This window comes from Mytilus trossulus, unplaced genomic scaffold, assembly GCF_036588685.1.
Source record: "Mytilus trossulus isolate FHL-02 unplaced genomic scaffold, PNRI_Mtr1.1.1.hap1 h1tg000146l___fragment_2___debris__unscaffolded, whole genome shotgun sequence".
In the NCBI taxonomy this organism is placed as follows: domain Eukaryota; kingdom Metazoa; phylum Mollusca; class Bivalvia; order Mytilida; family Mytilidae; genus Mytilus; species Mytilus trossulus.
The window spans coordinates 161,226-182,948 of NW_026963303.1; the positions used below are offsets into that span (position 1 = coordinate 161,226).

A 21,723-nucleotide genomic window follows, 5' to 3' on the forward strand; every position below is an offset into this window, starting at 1 on the left:
AATAAACAAACGAAATAACGTAAAGACTCAAAAAACTGCGTAAAGAAGTTAACAAATACACTATAATTGTCCAACAGTAGCATCACTTCCTCCATGTGAATTATGGCACCATTTTAAAAATAGGCAATTTGAAACTTGAAAATTTCAAAACTGGAAGCATGGAGGAAGTATTTACAGTTTTATGATCATTATTACTACATATTGTACTATATGAGATGCTTCATAATTGTCAATGGCATTTGTTAGCAAGTATTACTTGAAAATCTACATCATTGAATTTAGTCATGTTAACATATGTTTTTTTTCAATAACAGGAATGTGTTAGATTTTCATTTCAGTGCAATGACTGCAAATAGGACTAATCTTACGATTTTAGCCATGTTACATAATTGCTGACATTATCTTGCTTATCATGTTTGAGATACAAAATTTCTGTATCAACTATTGTTTCCTTGAAAAAGGCAATATGCCAACAAATATCAATATTCGTTACGTAAAGTTAAAAACTCACATAAGAAGTCGTCTTTGATTATAGATATAAAACCATAGGTCTACCACAGTCATATCAAAACATGTCAAAGCACTATAGATGAAACTTAATTGAACCCTGTGTTCTATATTTAGCTATGAAGGCCATGTCTGAAGGTTGCATTGGTGGTATCGTTTGACATATTTCAAAAAGAAGATACCCATATGATGAATGTTGCCAAGATAAGTGCTACATCGCATTCAGTTAGTAGGTTCAAGAGAGCAAGTTCTTGAAAATTAACGGAAAACGGATACCCAGTAGTAAGTAATAAGTTTTCAGATTTTACACTTTTTATTTGAAACGTTTTATTTTGAAAAAAAAAGTTTTTATTTGCCTTTATTTACAAAAGTTTACCTTCAATCATAAGAAATGCTGTTCTAGTCCTGCCATTTACTCTTATGGAGTAATATCCAGTATCCATTGGATCACCATTATTTATAGTCAGTTGATACACTTGTCCTTTTTGTTCTACTATATATTTATCAGATTGTATTTCTTTATTATCTTTGTACCACTTAACTACCATACCGTTTTCTATTGCTACACATTTAAATCGAGCTGTTTCACCCTCCTTGCAAGTAATATCATTGAAGCTCATTGTAAAATAATCTGTTTAACATAAAAAAATATTTTATTTTCAAAGTATTTGATGTGACGGTACGTACGTTAACATCGTTACTGGTATTAAAAAAAAAACCAAAAAAATTAAGCAAGATGTTTTTCTTTTTATTTCGACAGTCAAATATTAAAATCTTTACCAAAACGTAAAACTTTAGCATGGTATTTAATTAGTAGATGTAACTTCAATCCAGTGTCCGTTAACTTATCGATTTTTGATTGGTCTGGACGAGAGGGTTACATTCAAAAAAAATTTCACCTGCTCAGCGATATGGTAAAGTAAATTTAGGCCCTCGAATTAGCCAATCAAAATATGACATTTTAACGTGAAGTATAATAAATTTTAATGTGTTTCTGATGTGTCGATGTTCTCTTATATTCGATGCGTTTTCCTCAGTTTTAGTTTGTAACCCGGATTTGCGTTTTTTTTCTATCGATTTATGAGTTTCGAACAGCGGTATTCTACTGTTGCCTTTATATGTATTATACAAAGGGTAGCCAATTTGTTACAAAATTATTAAAATGTTTTCTTGAAGACATTTGAAGTGCCGATATTTGCTGTATATTTACAAACACAGAGATAGTATTAAAAATAAGTGATTTTAAATCTCAGGATGCTTTGTAAAATAAAAATGTCAGCCAAAATCAACCAAAACTGACAATATTCTAAATAAAATGGCGGTATCATATACCATTACATTTTATAACTCTAGATGGAGTATATACAACAAATGACAGTTATATTAGTACACAACAACTGCACAAATTAGCTCTATTTATTCAGAATATTAAGAAGGTACTACAGATGAGGCGTTTTTATATTTCAGGAAAGTTTCACGACGAAATGTTTTATTCACATTAACTGTCAGTATACTTTGTGCTTATTGCATATTTTGATTAATAGTTTATTCGTTGCAGTGGCATATACTGCATTCATATTCCAAACAAATCTATATTTGTCGGACGTTCAAGGTATCGTCAATTAAATGGATAAGGTTGGCTCTGCTCAGCTTTCAATTAAAGCCTGCTCGAGGGTTTAAATTTTCACTGTTAATGCGCAGAAAATTGCGCCTTAATATCGTTAGTAAGAACTTATGTTGCAAATGGCTATAGCACTATAAATAATCTATTTAGTTTGAATATGTATTGAAAAAGAGTTGTCATTGAAAAATTTCATTTTGAATTTTAATAAATTTATCATAATTGCAATTTTCGTTGTGTTGCAAATTTACGTCCGTTTTGAGAAAAAATACATGTTCTTGTCGGCGAGGGGAGAGAATTACAGAATCTGCTTACCCAGCCGGCGCATCTGAGATTACCCCTAGTTTTTGGTTGGGTTCATGTTGCTTTTACTTAGTTTTCTGTGTTGTGTCATGTGTTCTATTGCTTTTCTGTTTGTTTGTTTCATTTTCAGCCATGGTGTCGTCAGTTTATTATCGATTTCTGAGTTTATGAGTATAAATGGCAACGTCCGTACATGGTTCGGGCATCGTTCGTATTGTTAACTATTACGTTACACGGACTGTATATAGCGGAAAGTAGAGTTAAAGATTCTAATCTTTCTTCCTAAGAAGTTCCTGTATGAATTAAGCCTCATGGTAATAAAGAAACAAGTCGGCAAGAGGAGGGGCACAGTTTGTTCGCATTGGAATACCGATAGTCCCTTGAAAAGCACGTCCTCCGAACGTAACAAATACGTTGTCAATCAAGAAATAAAGCATCTTGATAATGTCAGTTTCAGAGAATTTTTTTGTTTGAATCAGAGTAATCCATTACAAAGAAGGATTTATCCCTCCCTATGATCAGATACTTGTATCAAGTTGGAATTTTTAAGTATCCACATCTGACTCACGCCACCTCTAGAGTAGAAGATTTTGCAATACCTTTGAAGCCCGTCTTTGATTGCTGATAAATTAGATGTTAATAATTTAGAAAGAGGTTTCGTGGAGCACTTGGAAGACCCAGCAATATACCGCTGTTTGTAAGGACATTTATGTAGTTTAGGTATCCAATACAGTTATGGAAGATCCTTTTTTTTTTTTTATCTTTGGTTGAAATTCCAAAGAAACATGGAACAGACCTATGATTATCCAGGATTTCCACTTTGGTAAGTGTCATGAGGGTATATGTTGAGTTTCCAAGTTAATTGTCAATACCTAATACGTTTATCAATTAGTTAATGTCATGAGTTTAACACACAAAAACGATGTTGTTTGGGGCTTTATCTGCGTGGACAACAACATATTTGTCATGGAGATGGATAAGTGTTCTGCAACATTTGGGTCTTTAAAGACTGACGTAGCATGGGCATTGATAGACCCATTCAGTTTCTTAATTCTGATTTGTATCAACGACCTCACTGCCTTAATTCATTTTGAAAGAGTGTCTACGCCTTCCTTCTCGCGCTTAGCCCATTGCCTGGCATAATCCTCGACTGAATCCATCAGGTTTAGACTTGAAGTCGTCAATATTAAGACCCTGCAAAACCTGTTTGGAATTGAAAATTTTAGTTGCAATAGTTGCAATAGGTTTGGTATAGGTATAAGAAATGATTGGTACAGACTGATCTTTGAAATAAGGAGGTATTTTCGATTGAACTAATTTATGATGAGGGATATTGCCTAAGTTGACTTCATCGAGAACCTTTTTGGCAAAAGAAAGATTGTGGAAAGATCTTTTCTCTTTTTCATCTTTTCCAATGCTTGCTGGCTTGAAACGTCTGTAACTTGCAATATCGGAAATTATAGTTAGAGTTTGTATTGGTTTAAATGAGGGTTCGTAACAGTATAAAGACCCATCTATCAAACTTATCTATCATGCAAAAATATCAATCTTCTCACCCATTTTAAAGCTTTTTTCAGTGTTGTTATTTAAAAACGTGTTTAATTATTTCACTGAATTATTAGGATCTATAACTGTCATATAACATGTGTTATTGGGTCTTTTTAAAACGATATCAGCTGTAAACAAGAATTTCTAGAGTTATATTCATTTGTTGAACATAAATCCTTCATTTAATGCAGTCTTTTCAGTATAAAATAGTAAATTGTTATAGAAAAAACATAAAAAAAGAACTTTCCTTGCTTGAGATAAAACTATTTGTTTATTCAATAAATGTATATGCATGCAAAAACCTTAAGTTCATTATGAGTTGTATTGCCTATTAAATACATATATGTCTATTCAAAAGTTTCAATGGAATTATGATTATTTTTCATTCATTTTGAATAGTTTTCTCAATATCAAAACAAAAATCATTGCATATGTCACATTAAACTGATAATTCTAATTACAATGCATACACTACTTTTTTGTAGGTTTCCATGATCCAAAACAAATGTAGACATATATCATTCTGCTGGTTTTTATATGTTAATGTTGTACTAGAAAATTCTTTATTCCTTTACTTGTCTTTTTTTTAATTTCATATGTATAAATAAACATGCAAAGAAAAGTCCTATATTCATGAAAAATGTTGTGATTTACAATATACTTCTGTATATACCAGTAAGTACATGTAGGTACCACATATGATGTTCGAATTATAACTCTCGCTCAGTTCATAGTTGTATGTATACATCCAAAATTCTATTAACTACTGCACGTAATGCATATTGATATGAACATTTCCTTCCGTGTGTTGATCCTTCAAGAAAGAAGTGCACAGTCATTTCCTCTGATGTACTTCTTTTATGTCTTTGTCTTCAATGTTCCAGAGTCAGTTTTAACAGTAATATAACCCTTCATTTTGTTGTCATACTGAAAATTGCTGCATTCCAAAAGTTATATGTCACATGGTATTGGGTGTTCACATTCAGAACTATTATAGTGTTGTTATATGTCCTCAAGCATTTATCATTATAACATTCTTTTAAACTTTTTTGGATTTGAGTGTCACTATTGAGTCTTTTGTAGACGAAACGCGCGTCTTGCGTATATACTAAATTAAGTACTGGTATATATGATGAGTTTATTTCTATCCCCATATATGGTTACAAAATTGTTTCACAACTTAGCTGTGCCAGGTGAAATCCAATCTGCAAAAGAGGTTACAATAATTACTGAAGATTGTAAATAAACACGATAAAGATTGATCTTACTATGTACATTTAAAGAGATGATTTAAAATGATATTATAATGACTATCAGATTTAAAACTATAAATGAAAAGTTGCTTGTCAATTATGGCCATGATAGTAAATAACATTTCTCATATATCATAACATCACATGTGCCTGCTTACACAATTTTATTAAATACAGGCAAGCCATATCCATTTATATGCTGTACAGAGTGTCATGTATTCATAAATTTTAAATAATTCTGGCTTTGTTTAATTTTAATTATATCTTATAAATTGGAATAAGAAATGATGCATGTGTAAACAGATCGATATAAAAATTCATGTTAAAATATAACTTTTAGATCTTTATCTTTAAAAAAAATGTTGATTAAGGTGTTTTATAATTGCCTCAAACATAGATTATAATTAAATGACAAGCATACGAGACAAATTGAAGGGGAAAGATAATTAAGACCTAGGGGAAAGGTGGCGGGCCTCAGGCGGGCATGGTTGTCGGACATTGTAACAAATTATTCTCATTACGATTCATGATTGTTTATTTTATATTTGACTCGCATATGTGCATCCCTGGTCAGTCGGCAAAATGTCGACATAAAGTTATTAAGTCATCAGTCAATGTAGATCAGATTGTTTATAAGCAAATAATAACATTAGAGATATGTATCATTATAAAACGATATTCTGACTGGCTAACTGCACATCACGTCCGTAAGCAATTGCATTACACATGTGCAATTAAACGTTCATGATAACACGAGATCTTACAATAAAGTGCACAGGTGAATTAAATAAAACATTGATAAAATTCGTGTTTTCATTATCCTAGCTAAAAAATGCAATTATTAGTATTGAATGCTTCTTTTTGTCACTTCATCGGGTTGTAAAAGTGTGACCGTGCGCACATATTTCAAATGAAGCGCTTCTGCGCTTCATACAATTGTACTTCGGTCAACGCTTTTACAACCCAATAAAGTTACAAAAAAAGCATTCAATTCTTAAGTAAAATACTGTTAAGGTTTCTCATAACCTTCTGGCTAAAATGGACGTATTTACACCACAAATTTTACTGTGAGTACATACAAACCTATGCACCTGCAAAAGTTTCAAGGGATAGCAGGAACTAGATACATATAAAATTTAAATGCATTTTATGTTTTAGAAAATGATAAACTTTTCTAAATTTTGCTATCCAGTTTTATTCGTTCCTGCAGAAGGTGCCAAAATACACTAAGTTTGGAAAGAAGTTTGAGAATCTCCCCTTCGTATTAAACATGTTGTGAGTAGTATTGATTTAAATGGACAATAGATGGATTGACATCTGCAAACGATAGGTTATTTACACTGTGTAAATGAGTGGACCGTATCAAATGAAACTCGGGTGTTTTTTTAATTTTTTTTTATCTTCTACAGATTGGAAAAAATGGACATCAAAATCCAGGAATATTTTAAATTTTCTGAAACGTATATTACATATAAAATTCATATATCTAGTACCTGCCATGCATTAAAACTTCCCTAGATGTACCAGTTTGCCTGTACTTATAGTAAAGTTTGAGGTGTAGATAGTTATCAAAGGTATCAGGATTATAATTTAGTACGCCAGACGCGCGTTTCGTCTACATAAGACTCATCAGTGACGCTCAAATCAAAATATTTATAAAACCAAACAAGTACAAAGTTGAAAAGCATTGAGGATCCAAAATTCCAAAAAGTTGTGCCAAATACGGCTAAGGTAATCTATGCCTGGGATAAGAAAATCCTTAGTTTTTCGGCCATATGTTTCATTTCCTTATGATGAACTGTAACGTGAAAAATTAATTCTGACCAAAGGAAGTTTCTACAGACTTTTCCACATCATGTTGACAGTGAAACGTGTAAACAACCCCTTTTTAAAGTAAACATGCAGCTTTCTCTCCAGACTACATTCATTTTGAATTTTGTGAATGAAATGAATATCCACGATCCTCGGCAGAAGGCTAAACTAATTTATAATAAACATACCTCAAAATATAAGCAACACGCCTCTATATTAACGTGTTTTTGACGAACTGATTACACTGACTTCTATCATAACAAATTCCCGATCAGCTGTTCACGACAAGCTCAAAATTGACGTCGACGAAACATTCTAGCCAATCACGCGTCAAATTCAAATTGCGATGCAAACACCGAAATTCTTTTTTTTTAAACTGTATTAGCCTGCCTGCACAGGCATATCGCATAAGACACACAATGTTCCCAAATCTTTACGTATGACCTTTTTGCACCTAACCTCATTTCTCTTTGTATATAAAACTCATTTCAATACAAAATAAACAACACTTTAGCCATTTATTTCATTTGTTCCCTTTAACACCTTTAAAATTAACAAGAAATAGAAAAAAAAAGAAAAATTACTTTAACTACCTTTAACATTATTTTTAAGACACCGATAATTATTTAAAAAATGAGGTGTTGTAATTGAAAAACACCAATAGAAACCGATAGGTGCACATCATTTTGTTCATACTATAGTAACACTAATAGTGTCATGTCTTCTCACAAAAAAATGAAACCAAAAAATAAAAATTTATTAATGCGCTTGAATGTTGTTAACACATGCTCAAAACATTAAGAATATGTTGTCAATCTTAAGGAAATTCTCTTGATTATTTCAGGATCAGAGAACTTTCTTTATGAATCGAGTTGTTGTTATGCACACAGTAGGATTTATCCTTCTTTATTATAACATATTAGCATTCAATAATGTCTTTATTTTGTATGAAAGAAAGTTTACAATGAGGAAAATTGTATAATGGAAAGGGAAGTATATTGTCTAGTCTATACAAATTTCATAACAGTTTTCGCCAACAAATATATTAAAGATTTAAAACGCACATCATTTTCCAAAATTGACAGCGAATGTGTGTGTTTCTGTTCTTTTTCGAACCAATCTTTAGTAACTTACCTTTGACTTTTAGGAAGGCTTCACTAGTCCTCGCGTTGACACTTATGCGGTAGCATCCACTATCTCCAGGTTGTGCATACTGAATTCTAAGCTTATTGGTATGTTTAACTTGTTTCTTTATGCATCTGTTGTGATCTATTAAATTCCCATTTTTGCTCCACTCTACCGTCGAAGGAGATTCTATGGATTTGCATCTAAACTCAGCAGTTTCGCCTTCTCTACACTCAATATCTTTTAGTGGTTTAATAAAGTAATCTGTAATTTAATTAAAAAAACAACAATATGAAAAAAAGAAGATAATTACAAGACAAACTGTACATGCCTTCATTTAACGATGAAATAAGCGTTTTGGTGTAAAACAGATAAAACGATATAAATACATTCCTAACTTGTGACAAAACATATGAGATAACCATCAATTAAAAATTAAAAAAAAAAGTTTTTTGTGCTTTTACTTGCACTAAAAGGAGATGCCCCCGGTTTCAAATGTGTTTATAAGGTCATAAAAAATATTCATGTATGCTATTGTGAAAAATATGCACAGTTTCTTTGTCCTTTTTACATAAGGTCACTCCAAGTCATTTGAAATTTACTATATACCGATTCTAAAATGTATGATTATTAAATACTTTTCAATTTTTTAAGTCAAGTCAGTACTGATACAAAAAAGAGAAAATCTGGTCTGCAAACCAGTACCCCACAGATTATTTTGTCAAGGTTATATGTAACTTCACTATTAGTTAAAGAAAAGCATGGCTTTATTTTAATCCAGTATAGCACAATTTTTATTTGGAATCATGAAATTCAAGCATATCAATGAGCAGATGTAGTGGTAGAATTTTTTTTTTTTTTTTTTAAACACAACATTAATTTTCAATTGATGACCAATCACCATAAATGGATTTATTGATAAAAGATCGTGGATCCTTATTATTTACAGTAATTCTTAAAAAGATGATTCGAGTTAGTGAAAAATATTTTTTTCTAAATAGCCATCGGATAAAAAAAGATTTCTCTCGATATCTTTTATGTCCTATGTTTCACCAACCAAATCATACGTGTAAGAAGAGATGATGAATATAATAATTTACTGTTTTGCAAAACAAAACAAAAACATCAACTGTATGAGTTCTTACTCAAAATATTTTTTATTCTATTTAAATATTGAGTACACTATCTTTTTTGCATTAGCACGCGTTAATTATGATTTAAATGTGACATCACGTAGTAGATTAAATAAAAAATACTGTGTATTTAATGTCTTCCTTATGACGTCGTCAAAACCAGACAAGAGTTAAAACATTATTCACTGATTTATTATTTTCGTTCACGTACCTATACACTGATGTTTTATCCTTTCGTTCATTGTAAAATTTACAGAAAATATACGAATGAGAGCATGTTTCTGCAGGGTCGATGTCTGTTTAAAATGTTTGACATTAATCAGATTTCACAGAGAGAAAAAAATTGTTAAAGGTGACCTTTGTGATTTAATTTCTTAATAAACGAAATGCTTGTCAATACCACTATTTAATTCTGAGAAGAAGCATAATTATTTAAATATTAAAACAAAGAACATGACCACGGCCTTTGCTGTTGATCATGTTGATCTCGTATATTATTATTCTGATTCAAGAAAATCAAATATGAGTTCCCTAAAATTAGTATCTACATGTAGATTAATAATTAAGGAGTAACTGCAAGATTAAGTATTTTAACACAACAATGGACGAATTATTCTGATCGGTTCGGTTATAACTAGAGATTAGACATACAATTCAGAAATAATAGAATTCTGTTAGTTCCTTTGTTTTGTGTTACAGAGGAGATGCTCGAAAAAATCGTCAAACGTTGCGAAAAAGTTCTAAACATGTTAAATAAAAGAAGAAACGGTTTATATGCAATTCTATACTCTATACACATTTGTAAACTTATTTTTGGTGTTAATATATTTACACAGTTTAATGAAGTGGACAGTTCTTGTCGGAATTTAAATGTCAGTATCTGTGCAAAAATAATGAAATCATGATTTCAAGACATTCTAGGTAATGCCGTTAGTAGACTGCAAATCCCTGATGACATATTTTAGATGCTGAACATTTTTTGAATTAAGAGTTTATTTTGATTATGCAAGTGTATAAAAACTGAAATGGCACCTTTCTCGTGCAAATTTAAACCCTAACATGTTTGTTGTTCTTATAAAGCCTTTTGTGATCAAACTTCGAAGAGCTTAATGTTATTTAGCTTTTCATACTTTTGTTTCAATAAATCAATTTTTAGAAAAGTATTTGGTTGACAATTACATTCGATGAAAATATACACGTTTGAAAGGGAGTATTTACATTGAAACTACGATAATTAGGCGTAAATGAAAATAAAATCAAACAAAATATCTCGAGTACGATAAAAAATAACTTAGGAGTGCTTGAAGAATCCCAGTAACTGTCCAAACTCCATTTAAAACTGTTACTTGCGAACTTGAGAAAAAATCTGGTTTAATATAGGTATTATTAGGTATCTTTCTTACCTGTTACGGTAACATAGGCGTTCCTTATTCTACCACTGATATCTACTGAGTAGCATCCACTATCCATCTGATTAACTGATCGTATAATCAGCTGGGATGCGTTTTGGGTTTGATGTTTGGAAAATTTACCACCATTGGTATCGATATCTAAACCATCTTTACGCCATTGTGCTGGAAGGCTGTTTTCGATAGCTTCACACGTTAGATGAACAGTGTCTCCTTCTTTACAAGTAGTGTTTAAGGGATTTATCTCAAAGTAATCTTAAAAAGATGTGTTTATAATTTTTTCGATACTGATACAATTTTAGATATATTTCATTGACTGTGGTTGCCTCTTTTGATGTTTGAACAAAAAAAATAATTAACTATTATATAATTGTTTATCGTCTGTAATTGGTGTGTCTCTTGTGCTGTGTGAAAGTTTCCCCGTGCTTGAGATGTATGCTTTTTGGGGTTTTAAGAGTTATTGGCATTGATATATAAGGTGTCAATACTTTTTTTCGATAATAACAAACAGTGGAATAAAAATTTAATGAAATTAACATAATTCGTCGTTTATATTTTTAACTATTTTGATCTGAGCGTCACTGATGAGTCTTATGTAGACGAAACGCGCGTCTGGCGTATAAAATTATAATCCTGGTACTTTTGATAACTATTTACACCACTGGGTCGATGCTACTGCTGGTGGACGTTTCGTCCCCGAGGGTATCACCAGCCCAGTAGTCAGCACTTCGGTGTTGACATGAATATCAATTATATGGTCACTTTTATAAATTTTCTGTTTACAAAACTTTGAATTTTTCGAAAAACTAAGGATTTTCTTACCCCAGGAGTAGATTACCTTAGCCATTTGGCACAACTTTTTGGAATTTTGGATCCTCAATGCTCTTCAACTTTGTATTTATTTGGCTTTTTAACTATTTTGATCTGAGCGTCACTGATGAGTCTTATGAAGATGAAACGCGCGTCTGGCGTATAAAATTATAATCCTGGTACTTTTGATAACTAATTATATTGATTGATTGTTGTTTGCTGAACGTCCAGTGGTAAATATTTCATGCATATTCAGAACGAGAACAAGTTGACAATAAATTATACGGCATTTCGAACGAAACGCTTTCTTGGGGTACTGACAATTTTATGAGAGTAGCTTTAACTTACTCATTATATACATACCTTCAACAATAAGTGTTGCTTTTGTCGATATGTTTTGAACTTTGAAAGAATACTCCCCTTTGTCATCTAAAGATGTGTTTTTTACAACCAGCCGATTCTGTTTTCCTGACTTTGTTATTATAGATTTATTAGAACTTTCAATTTTCAAATCGTCTTTGTACCATACTCCAACATCATCCGGACAACTTAGCTCGCATTCAAATTGAACGCTGTATCCTTCAATTACTTGTTGACTTTGTAAGTGTTGATTAAAGCATTCTAAAAAAAGTTGATGACTTTTTAATTGGAAAACAGCAAATCCTATTACTCAACAATTAATGATAGTATATATTGTGTTTAATATGTTTAAAATATACAAACCTAAGAATGTAGGTAAATAAATCATTCTCAGAATGCTTTTTTGATGAAATACGATAGAAATAACTATTCATTATCGAGACAATTTTGGTTAACAGGCATTTTTACTTATGTAATACAATACTTGTGCATCCAGAAATCTAAAAGTCACCTTTAATTGTAAACCTGAGATCAAGAATTCGTTACAACCTTGACGTAACACATTGGCATATATATTTGTACCAAATGTAGATGTCTCAACATTTTGCTATAAAAAAAATGAAAGAAACATGCAACGCTTTTATTTTATTATCTCGTGTAGCAATTTATTGACTTTTATGACGATTTGCAGTTGAGCTTAGCTTAAAGGAAGCTGTTTGTGCGAATAACAAAAGCCAGCAATTGAATTTTGACTTTATTTCAAGGTTAACAAAACGTTCTTTGATAAATCAGTGTCCTAAAGTTATCATAATATGTGCTTTTGAGACGACCCAACGTGTCCCATCAAACTATATTCTCAAACACTATACATTTTAAAAGAAAGAATTTAAAGAAATAAAAAAACTCTAGAAATTAAAATATTTATTTATTATTAGCATGATACGCTTAATGGTTGTTTTAATCACTGTATGAAAAAAACGTCCCGGACTGAGACAAAACTATTTACTCTGCTTTTTGTGAAGTACTCATTTGTTTCAAAAATATGTACAAAAAACTTCATTTATAAAAAGGTTACGAGAATCTGACACATATAACTATGGAGATAGTTAGTACAAAAAAATGAGAAATAGTTCTTTTCTTTTTATTTAATTTTTAGTTTTTAAAACAATATACAAAACTGGAATGTTAGTCTCAAAGCGTCTCAGAAGAATTATCACTCCATCAAGGTTTCTTTTTTTTAATTTTAATTTTTATTGAAATCTGTACATTTGTTAGTAATGAAAACATCGAATACCGGTACCTTATCCCGGCCTCATTAATGTTAGCAATATATCATGCAAATATTAAGTGTTAGTATTTGTTAGTTCATTTTACAAAATAATATATCAGCTTTAATTACAATATAATACCACATTTTTTAATTTGCAATAAACAAGAATGTGTCCTCAGTACACGAATTCCCCACTCGCACTATCAATTTCTATGTTTAGTGGACCGTGAAATTGGGGTAAAATATCTAATTATGCATTAAAATTAGAAAGATCATATCATAGGGAACATGTGTACCAAGTTTGAAGTCGATTGGACTTCAACTTCATCAAAAACTACCTTGAACAAAAACTTTAACTTTAACGGGACAGACGGACGACCGGACAGACGGACGGACGGTACGACGCATGAATGGACGCACAGACCAGAAAACATAATGCCCCTCTACTATCGTAGGTGGGGCATAAACATAACTTAATAAAATTTAAAAAATAAGGACCACAAATACATGTATTCACAATATTAGAATAATCATTTTAACAAACATACAGATATTCAAGTTTCTATAGTTTTTTTTAAGAATGGAAAATTTGAGGAAAAAATAAGTTAAATTAATCAAAATTTAAAATAAGAAAAAAAAAATATAATATTGTGATGAATATTTTTGATGTAATTTTTTTGATAGTTCAAAAATTAACATTCTATCATGTTTTTCACATATGAATTTAATAGGACTTTAATTACAATAAAAAAATGAGTAAATTGAATCCACAATTTTATTAAAACTCTCAAGTTTATTGTTTCTTACTGCTTTACACTTCTCTAAATTATATAGATCTTTTAGTACTTTCTTCACAAAATGAATTGATAAAATTTTCTGAAAATATCTTGTATTATAAATATATTGTTTAAGACACAGAAAAATCAGGTTTGAAATTTTCCCCCTGTATGCATGTAAGACATTACCAAACAAAAAAATCTTTTTGGTGAATGAAATACTTATACCATTAGATAACAACCATATATCTATCAATATATATATTCATCAAGGTTTCATTTAATGCTTTTAGTCATACTCTAATTTATCAAAAACCTTGATTTTGGGGACATTTTTAAACTAATTTCAAATGTTCTAAAAAAATAAATAAAAGGATATACCTAAATTAGCTGAACATTTGTTCGATGCTAGAATTACTGAAACTGCTTCACCTTTTTTTATTAAACAAAACTGTGAATTTACTAAATATTATCATGTTCGGGTTAATTCTTTCCTGTTACACAATCTTCATGTACTCTAAAATCCAACGCTTGAGACGGAAGCCACAATGTGTTTTTTTATATTCTAATGGAGTATTTTTAACGACAGCGTTCACTCGAGATATAGTTTTTCACATTCCATTCATAAATTGTCAAAAGAAAAACCACTACTGACCTACCTTTTAAGTGATCGCACCGTTATAATCATGACCTTCACATTTTCCAGGAGGTTTTCCATTGTAATTCCGCAATATTTGTTTCTATGAGGATCATTTGTTAACATATGACCCGTGTCACTTTTGGAGTTTCCTGTTATGTTCTTTTCATTGATTGGATAAAGTTTCCCGCCCTTTATGCAAATTTAATGAAATTGAACTCCGCGAAATCACTTCTGGTAAAGACAGTGGCGGATTCCACCATTTAAAATCGTCTTGGAAAATGTGAAGGTCAGGATTATCACAGTGCAATCACTTAAAAGGTAGGTCAGTAGTGGTTTTTCATTTTGCAATTTATGAATGGATAGTGAAAAACTATATCACGAGTGAACGTGGTTGATATTTTAGATTATTTTACCGATAACCCTTACGAATTTCAGCTGACGGCGACTATAGGTAGGAATTCAATACCAATTTCGATGATTTTGAATAATTGTTTATTATGAAAAAACGTTACCTGATGACAGTGTTTCTTTGTTTACTTTGAAAATGACGTCACAACTAAAGTCCATAACAACAGAATCAAAATCGGAAACGTTACGGTATTTCCGATCCTTTTTTTTCCCTGTTTGAATTAAAAAAAAATCATACAGACTTTGTTCCATTTCACAGGTACAATGTAATGCCTGCCTCATATTATCTGGATGATACTTATTTCTTACAATATTTAAGTTTGCTTCATGCTTGACAAATACTTACTACGAACTTCCAGTGTACTTGTCCTTGTGCAGTTTTTAACTTTAACAGTAATTTCGCCACTATCACCGATATTGACATTTTTTATTTCGAGCTTGTGTCTCCTGTTATGAGATTGTACAACATATTTGTCAGAAGACTTGATTTCCTTATTTCCCTTGAACCATCGTAAAACTGCATTTTCTTGATGAACGTCACAAGAAAAATTGACATGCTCGCCTTCTATGCAAGAAATGCGTTTAATGTCTTTTATGAAACATGCTGAAAAAAAACAAATATATATATTTAGTATTTCACGATTTTAAGATATTTAAACGTGTTTTATTTTAATCCCATGTTAAAGGAAAGCTGTTAATGTATATATATGTTTATTATCACTATAATCAAGTAAAAGTCTGAAATGGACACTTTTTCTACTCGGCTGTATACATTTTAATTTGACCGCTCTAGATTTATCGGGATTATACTCGATATTACATGTTTTTATCGACCTGTAATTAACTAGTAATAATCGATTTGTCAACCTTTTCATTGCCGTAATAAGTCTAGAAAAAAGACTCCTATAACTGAATTATACTCAACTCTTAACCATACATAACGGCAACAGTAGTATATCGCTGTTCGAAATTCATTAATCAAATCCAAATAAACAACTAAAAACGAAGGAAAAGGTGCAAGTTTTGGTCTCGACAATACTACGGGACAGAAGTACAGCACAATTAAACGCAAACAAAGAGAAATGCACGATTAAACTGATTTGATTGATGAGTTGATTGTTTGCCTTACGCCGCATTAGCACAAAAAGGCTTTATCGCGGCGAGAGCTAATTCGAATATTTTACAATGAAAAGTATATCTTAACAATCAGACAAAAGATCCTTAAATAATCTAAAATTCTAGACTAAAGAAAATTGATTATTTACAAATAAAAAAGATATAGACACAACAATTTAAATTGTTTTAAATGTATACAACATTTTTATATTTTTTAATGTGTTCTATCTTCTTTGAAGAATGAAACAATATTGTAACTAGAAAACTATTCGATATATCATAGACATTATTGACATAAAAATGCTAATTACGAATATCAGCCCTAGATCTAGAAATTATTGTAGTGTTTTTCATCAAAGATTTATCGCTCGATATTTTCTATTCAATTTTATGGAACAACAACCAAAAATGCATATGATTATTTTGGACATCTTGATAGTTAGGATTGCAGGAAAAGCATTACACTAATTGTTTGAAATTTTCCTTCGGACCAAATTTTTGTGACATTTGTGACATATTACACCTCCCTCCTCACACACAGACACTTTTTGCAATATGTTTGAAAAAAAATGCAGATTGTTGCCATGGTTATACCAAAAAGTTTATATATTTTACTTTTTTAACTATTAAAAATGATATCTATGGAAAATTTTCTTTCTAGAAATATACAGATACATAAGACAAATAGTTAGCCTTATTTATATTAGAAAGGAAGAAAAAGTTATTAGTGTCAATTTAAAGATTTTTCCTTTACTGTGTATTGCTACCTTATAGCTTTTGACAAAATACAGAATTGATTATTGTTGGACAAATCATACCACAAATTTATTGCTAATTAGATTATTGATCCAATTCTGAGGGAGAATCATCTTTTAGTACGACAATATATGTACGTTTTGTTGTTTATTTTCCTTAGCAACCAATATAGACATTTTGACACAAAGACTTGGTTTAATCATAAGTGGATACGTTATTGGCTACCCATATGAAAATAAAGAATGCACGTTAGGTAGAAACATTAAAAGGGATATATCTTTTTTGCGACTAAATCAAATTTATCATTTTAGTAAGTATAAATTCACAAGGTAGCAAGATTTAAGTCAAAATTTGTTCCCGCTGTTATAAGTATAACTATAAGATAAATTATAAGTACTTGCTAAATTTTAACCAAGGTATTGGTATGCGAATACACAACAAAATTGACATTCTAGAGCTTTAGATTATCTTTAACTTGTAAAATCGGTCTGCTATTCAGGTTTATTTAAGTTTTGAAATAAGAAAAGACAAGCACAGAAGGTATAGCTTTATAAAATTGACCATAAAAGAGGAATTTTATACTTTGACATGGCATGTTTCACCAAATCACTGTTTTTTGCATTAAATGTTCACAACTTGCAGGCTAATTTACTCGTTTAAGCTAGCAGAACACAGTCATCCATTGAAAGTGGAATTGAAAAAAAATTAGTATTCTTAAGGTAGCAATACACAGTTAAACGTTATGTTTTGCATTACGGCCATGGTGAATTTTTCAAATACTAAAGGGTTTTTTTCACAATGAAATTGATTTTTAGATAATGGAAGAACAATATAGCCTTCTAATTGGGTCTATATGAACATTTTGATTGTTTTTAGTATTTTTTTATATGCCATTTCCTTATTTGGCAGTCCGTATTTCCCTGTCCATACCGTTCCCTATCCGTGATTCAATTTGAAAATATGAAATGTCACATACATTGTAGGTGTTCATTGCATGTGTCTTCATTTCAATATAAAAAAATCAACTGTCAATAAAAATTCAGCCAATATGAAATTCATTCCGCTCTATTGGTGAGTTTGAGTAAATTTTAACTATGAGACGGTCTGATCATAGTATCAACGCATTTGAACGGTGACCAGACACACTTTCTGTTAGATTTAATCGTCAAATATAATATATGGCTATATTATTTATCGGTGGATTAAAAAAAGAGTACTTTTGAAATACTGATGTCGTCAAAAAGAAACAGTTTTGCTCAAAGGTCAAAGATCAAATTCTGTTTTTTTTTCTGCCATATTTTCAAAAATTTAAGATATATGCAACAATATAGATTTAATTTACGTACAGACATTTTTCGAAAATGTTAAAAACAAGGAATTAGAAAGTCGGTTATTTTGAAAATTGGCTTTTTTTAAAACTTATTTATTATACAAGATCTACACATATTCTGTTAAAGTTACAGTAGTTACCGTACTGGCTGACTTTCAACCTCAGCAACAAATGGCAAATGTTTGTTTTACCTGAATCCTTCTATCATGAAGGCATATTTTGTAAAAACTCATTCATTTAAATTTAAAACCACTCAATATCTAGAAAACAATTACAATTTTCAAATAAAACCAAAGAGATCAACACAACAGAATTAAGACAGGAGTATCTTCTGGTTCATCTGTCATGGAACATAATTGGAAATTTCTACATAATTCTGACCCTATACAGGAGTCATGTAAGATTTAGGTGTGAACAAACACATGACTTTCTAAATGGATATTTCCCTTTATATGAAAACACAAGATACTGCAAGAATTCTGCTGACATGTGCCTTTTAAACTACACATGTTGTATTGAAGCATTTACCGGATGCACAAGGCGACATAATAGGGGATTCAGCAGTGTATAATGCGGTCCAAATTTTAGTTTGAAACGAAGCACGTAAAACATACTATTTCAGTGCCACTTCACAGAGAGGTAACCGGACTAAACCTTTATCTTTACTGGTGTCAAGCTCGACGTGCATTGTATAAATGTCGTGATGGTATGATTTGAAGACATTTTTCAGATCATCTAGCGGATATTTGTATATGATTCTACAGTGCATTAAACATTAAACATTACCTTTTACTTTTAATGACGCTTCTCTTACTCTGCTGTTGATATCAACCTTGAAAAGACCATTATCATTAGGACTAGCACATGCTATTGTCAATTGATGTGTCTTTCCCGTTTGCTTGATAATATATCTATTTATTTCGATGTTAGCCCCGTCCTTATACCATTGTGCTGATGTATCCGTTTCTGTTACCTCACATACCAAATTTACAGTGTCACCTTCATAGCAACTGATATTCCTGAGAGTTCTAGTAAAATAAGCTGAAATAGTACCAACGGAATCATGTACCGTTTTACATTAAGTTAAACTTAAAAACAAAATACATATCCAAACATAATAAAAGCACGCATAGATCGTTGACAGAAATTAAATCAACGATTTTATATCTGCAAAAATGTTAAGCCAGTTTTATAGTTATCAAAGGCATGTAAAAAATCTGTTCATAATCATCTATATATATATATATATATTGATAAACAATGTAATTAATGACATAACTCGCACATAACTTATGCGTATCATTCTTTAAATGACCTACAGTTAGGAATAGTTAAAACCGATATATACATGAGCTGTAACAATGACAACTCCATGTCTTATATATCATGTACTGTATTACGACGCTAAATTAAACTGTCGGATACTGTGCATGCGAATTGGTGTCACACAGTAGCATCAGTTCGAATCCCGGCAAGGGAATAACAAAACATTTGCAAAAGCATATGTACAGATCTAGCATTGTTGTGCTGATGTTTAGACGAGTTGTATATAAACTAGAGGCTCCAAAGAGCCTGTGTCGCTCACCTTGGTCTTGGTGAATATTAAACAAAAGAGACTGATAGATTTATGACAAAATTGTGTTTTGGTGATGGAGATGTGTTTGTAGATCGTACTTTTCTAAACATTCTTGCTGCTTACAATTATCTCTATCTATAATGAACTTGGCCCAATAACTTCAGTGGAAATGTAAGTGAAAATTTACAAATTTTACTAAAATTTGTTAAAAATTGACTTAAAAGGGCTTTAACTCCATAGAGGGTCAATTGACCATTTTAGTCATGCTGACTTACATGTATTTGTATATCTTATTTTGCTGAACATTTTTGCTGATTACAGTTTATCTATATCTATAATAATATTCAAGATAATAACCCAAAACAGCAAAATTTCCTTAAAATTATCAATTCAAGGGCAGCAACCTAAAAACGGGTTGTCTGATTCATCTGAAAATTTCAGGGCAGATAGATCTTGACCTTATAAACACTTTTTCCTTGCTTTAAATGCTTTGGTTTCTGAGTAACAAGCTAAAAACTGCATTTTACCCCAATGTTCTATTTTTAGCCATGGCGGCCATCTTGGTTAGTTTGCCGGGTCACTGGACACAATTTTAAAATTAGATACCCCAATGATGATTTTGGCTAAGTTTGGTTAAATTTGGCCTAGAAGGTTCAGAGGAGAAGATTTTTCTAAAAGTTTACAGACGGCGGACGACGGACGCCAAGTGATGAGAAAAGCTCACTTGGCCCTGTGGGCCAGGTGAGCTAAAAATGTACACAGCGTGTTTTACCATCACTGCTGGTGATCCGATGGATACATCTGTTGTAGATGTGTCACGGGTTGCGACGTACTTATAAACATTATTATTTCTGTGACTGTTTCTGTCATTTATATGTAAGATATTTTACAATAGTTGAAACAGCTCATCTATTACAATACCATCTTCATGACTTATGGATAAGGTATTGCAAAACGATGCTAGATCAAAACTGACGCGGAAAGGTAACACCTGGCCATCTCAATTGAAAACAACGTTCAAAGGAAAGTTGATTTACAATTATATTATATTATATTTATTGTTTATACACAATACAATGTATCTTCTATCTTAGAGTTAAGAAACCTCAGTCAATCGTTTTTTAGATTCGCTACTATTTACGTCTAGAGGGGGTATGTGCTTTGATGACCTCATAATCAGATTGACAAACTTACCTACACGTGTATCATAAATATGTTAATTCGCTATTATTAACTGTTTTCGAACCATATTCGAAATTTAATTACTTTCCTATGATAACAATTATTTGAATTGGATCTAAATTTCTGTAAAAAAGTGATTTGATATGATTTATTTGATTGAATATTGATTATCTCATTTTCAGGTGACGGCCATCGATAACGTCGTAAACGGAACCTTTTTTTTTAATTAATCCAGGATTTTGAAAACTGGAATTAAACTAGATTTTGTTCAAATCTATGACTGTAAAACTTTAATTTCACTATTAACGCAAGGAGAATTGCTTATTGGCTTTAGTATGATACTTTTAAAATCTTCGTGTGTCGATGATGTAAACGGCGGCCATTTTAGCTTGTTAGATGTTACATCACAGGAGACGAGTGCTCGATCCCACAATGCACCGCATAATGTAAGCAGTAACAACATACGGAGAAAGAAGGCAATTTAGTAGACAATCAATGTAATGTTTAAATCTACAGCTTTGAATAATGAGCAACTGTGTTGTCAACAATGTTAACAGAAAATGGCAATTATTACAAGTCCGACCCTTTTTAAGACCGCCAATTTTAACGGTATCGAATCAGTTCGCTCTGATGACGTGTTCGTCCCGGGTTTAATCGCCCTAAAGAAAGAAGGGAAAGGGAAAAAAAGATGATTTAACCTTGCAGCTATCAGGAATGGGGTAATCGTAATCTGTAATCGTAATCGATTGTAATAATTACATTTTTTCAAGTAGTCGCCAGTGATCTGT

At 31.3% G+C, this 21,723-nt stretch overlaps 1 protein-coding gene across 1 annotated transcript; it reads right to left on the minus strand.

The window, feature by feature from the left end:
• Positions 1-869: 869 nt before the first annotated feature.
• Positions 870-19,551, minus strand: LOC134700461 (obscurin-like). The gene is made up of 7 exons (XM_063561857.1): positions 19,497-19,551; positions 18,964-19,218; positions 15,322-15,579; positions 11,885-12,142; positions 10,706-10,966; positions 8,179-8,433; positions 870-1,138 (listed from the first exon to the last, which is right to left on the minus strand). Exons 1-7 carry the CDS (start codon positions 19,549-19,551, stop codon positions 870-872), a joined length of 1,611 nt encoding a protein of 536 aa, XP_063417927.1.
• Between the last annotated feature and the right edge of the window lie 2,172 nt (positions 19,552-21,723).

Bases quoted from the DNA above. Each gene is read 5' to 3' on its own strand.
- LOC134700461 (XM_063561857.1), bottom strand. From the start codon at position 19,551: ATGGAGTTGTCATTGTTACAGCTCATGTATATATCGGTTTTAACTATT. The intron at 8,434-10,705 runs GTAAGAAAGATA...ATTAAATTACAG, and splicing joins CGCCTATGTTACCGTAACAG to ATTACTTTATTAAACCACTA. The intron at 1,139-8,178 runs GTAAGTTACTAA...TATGTTAAACAG, and splicing joins AGCCTTCCTAAAAGTCAAAG to ATTATTTTACAATGAGCTTC.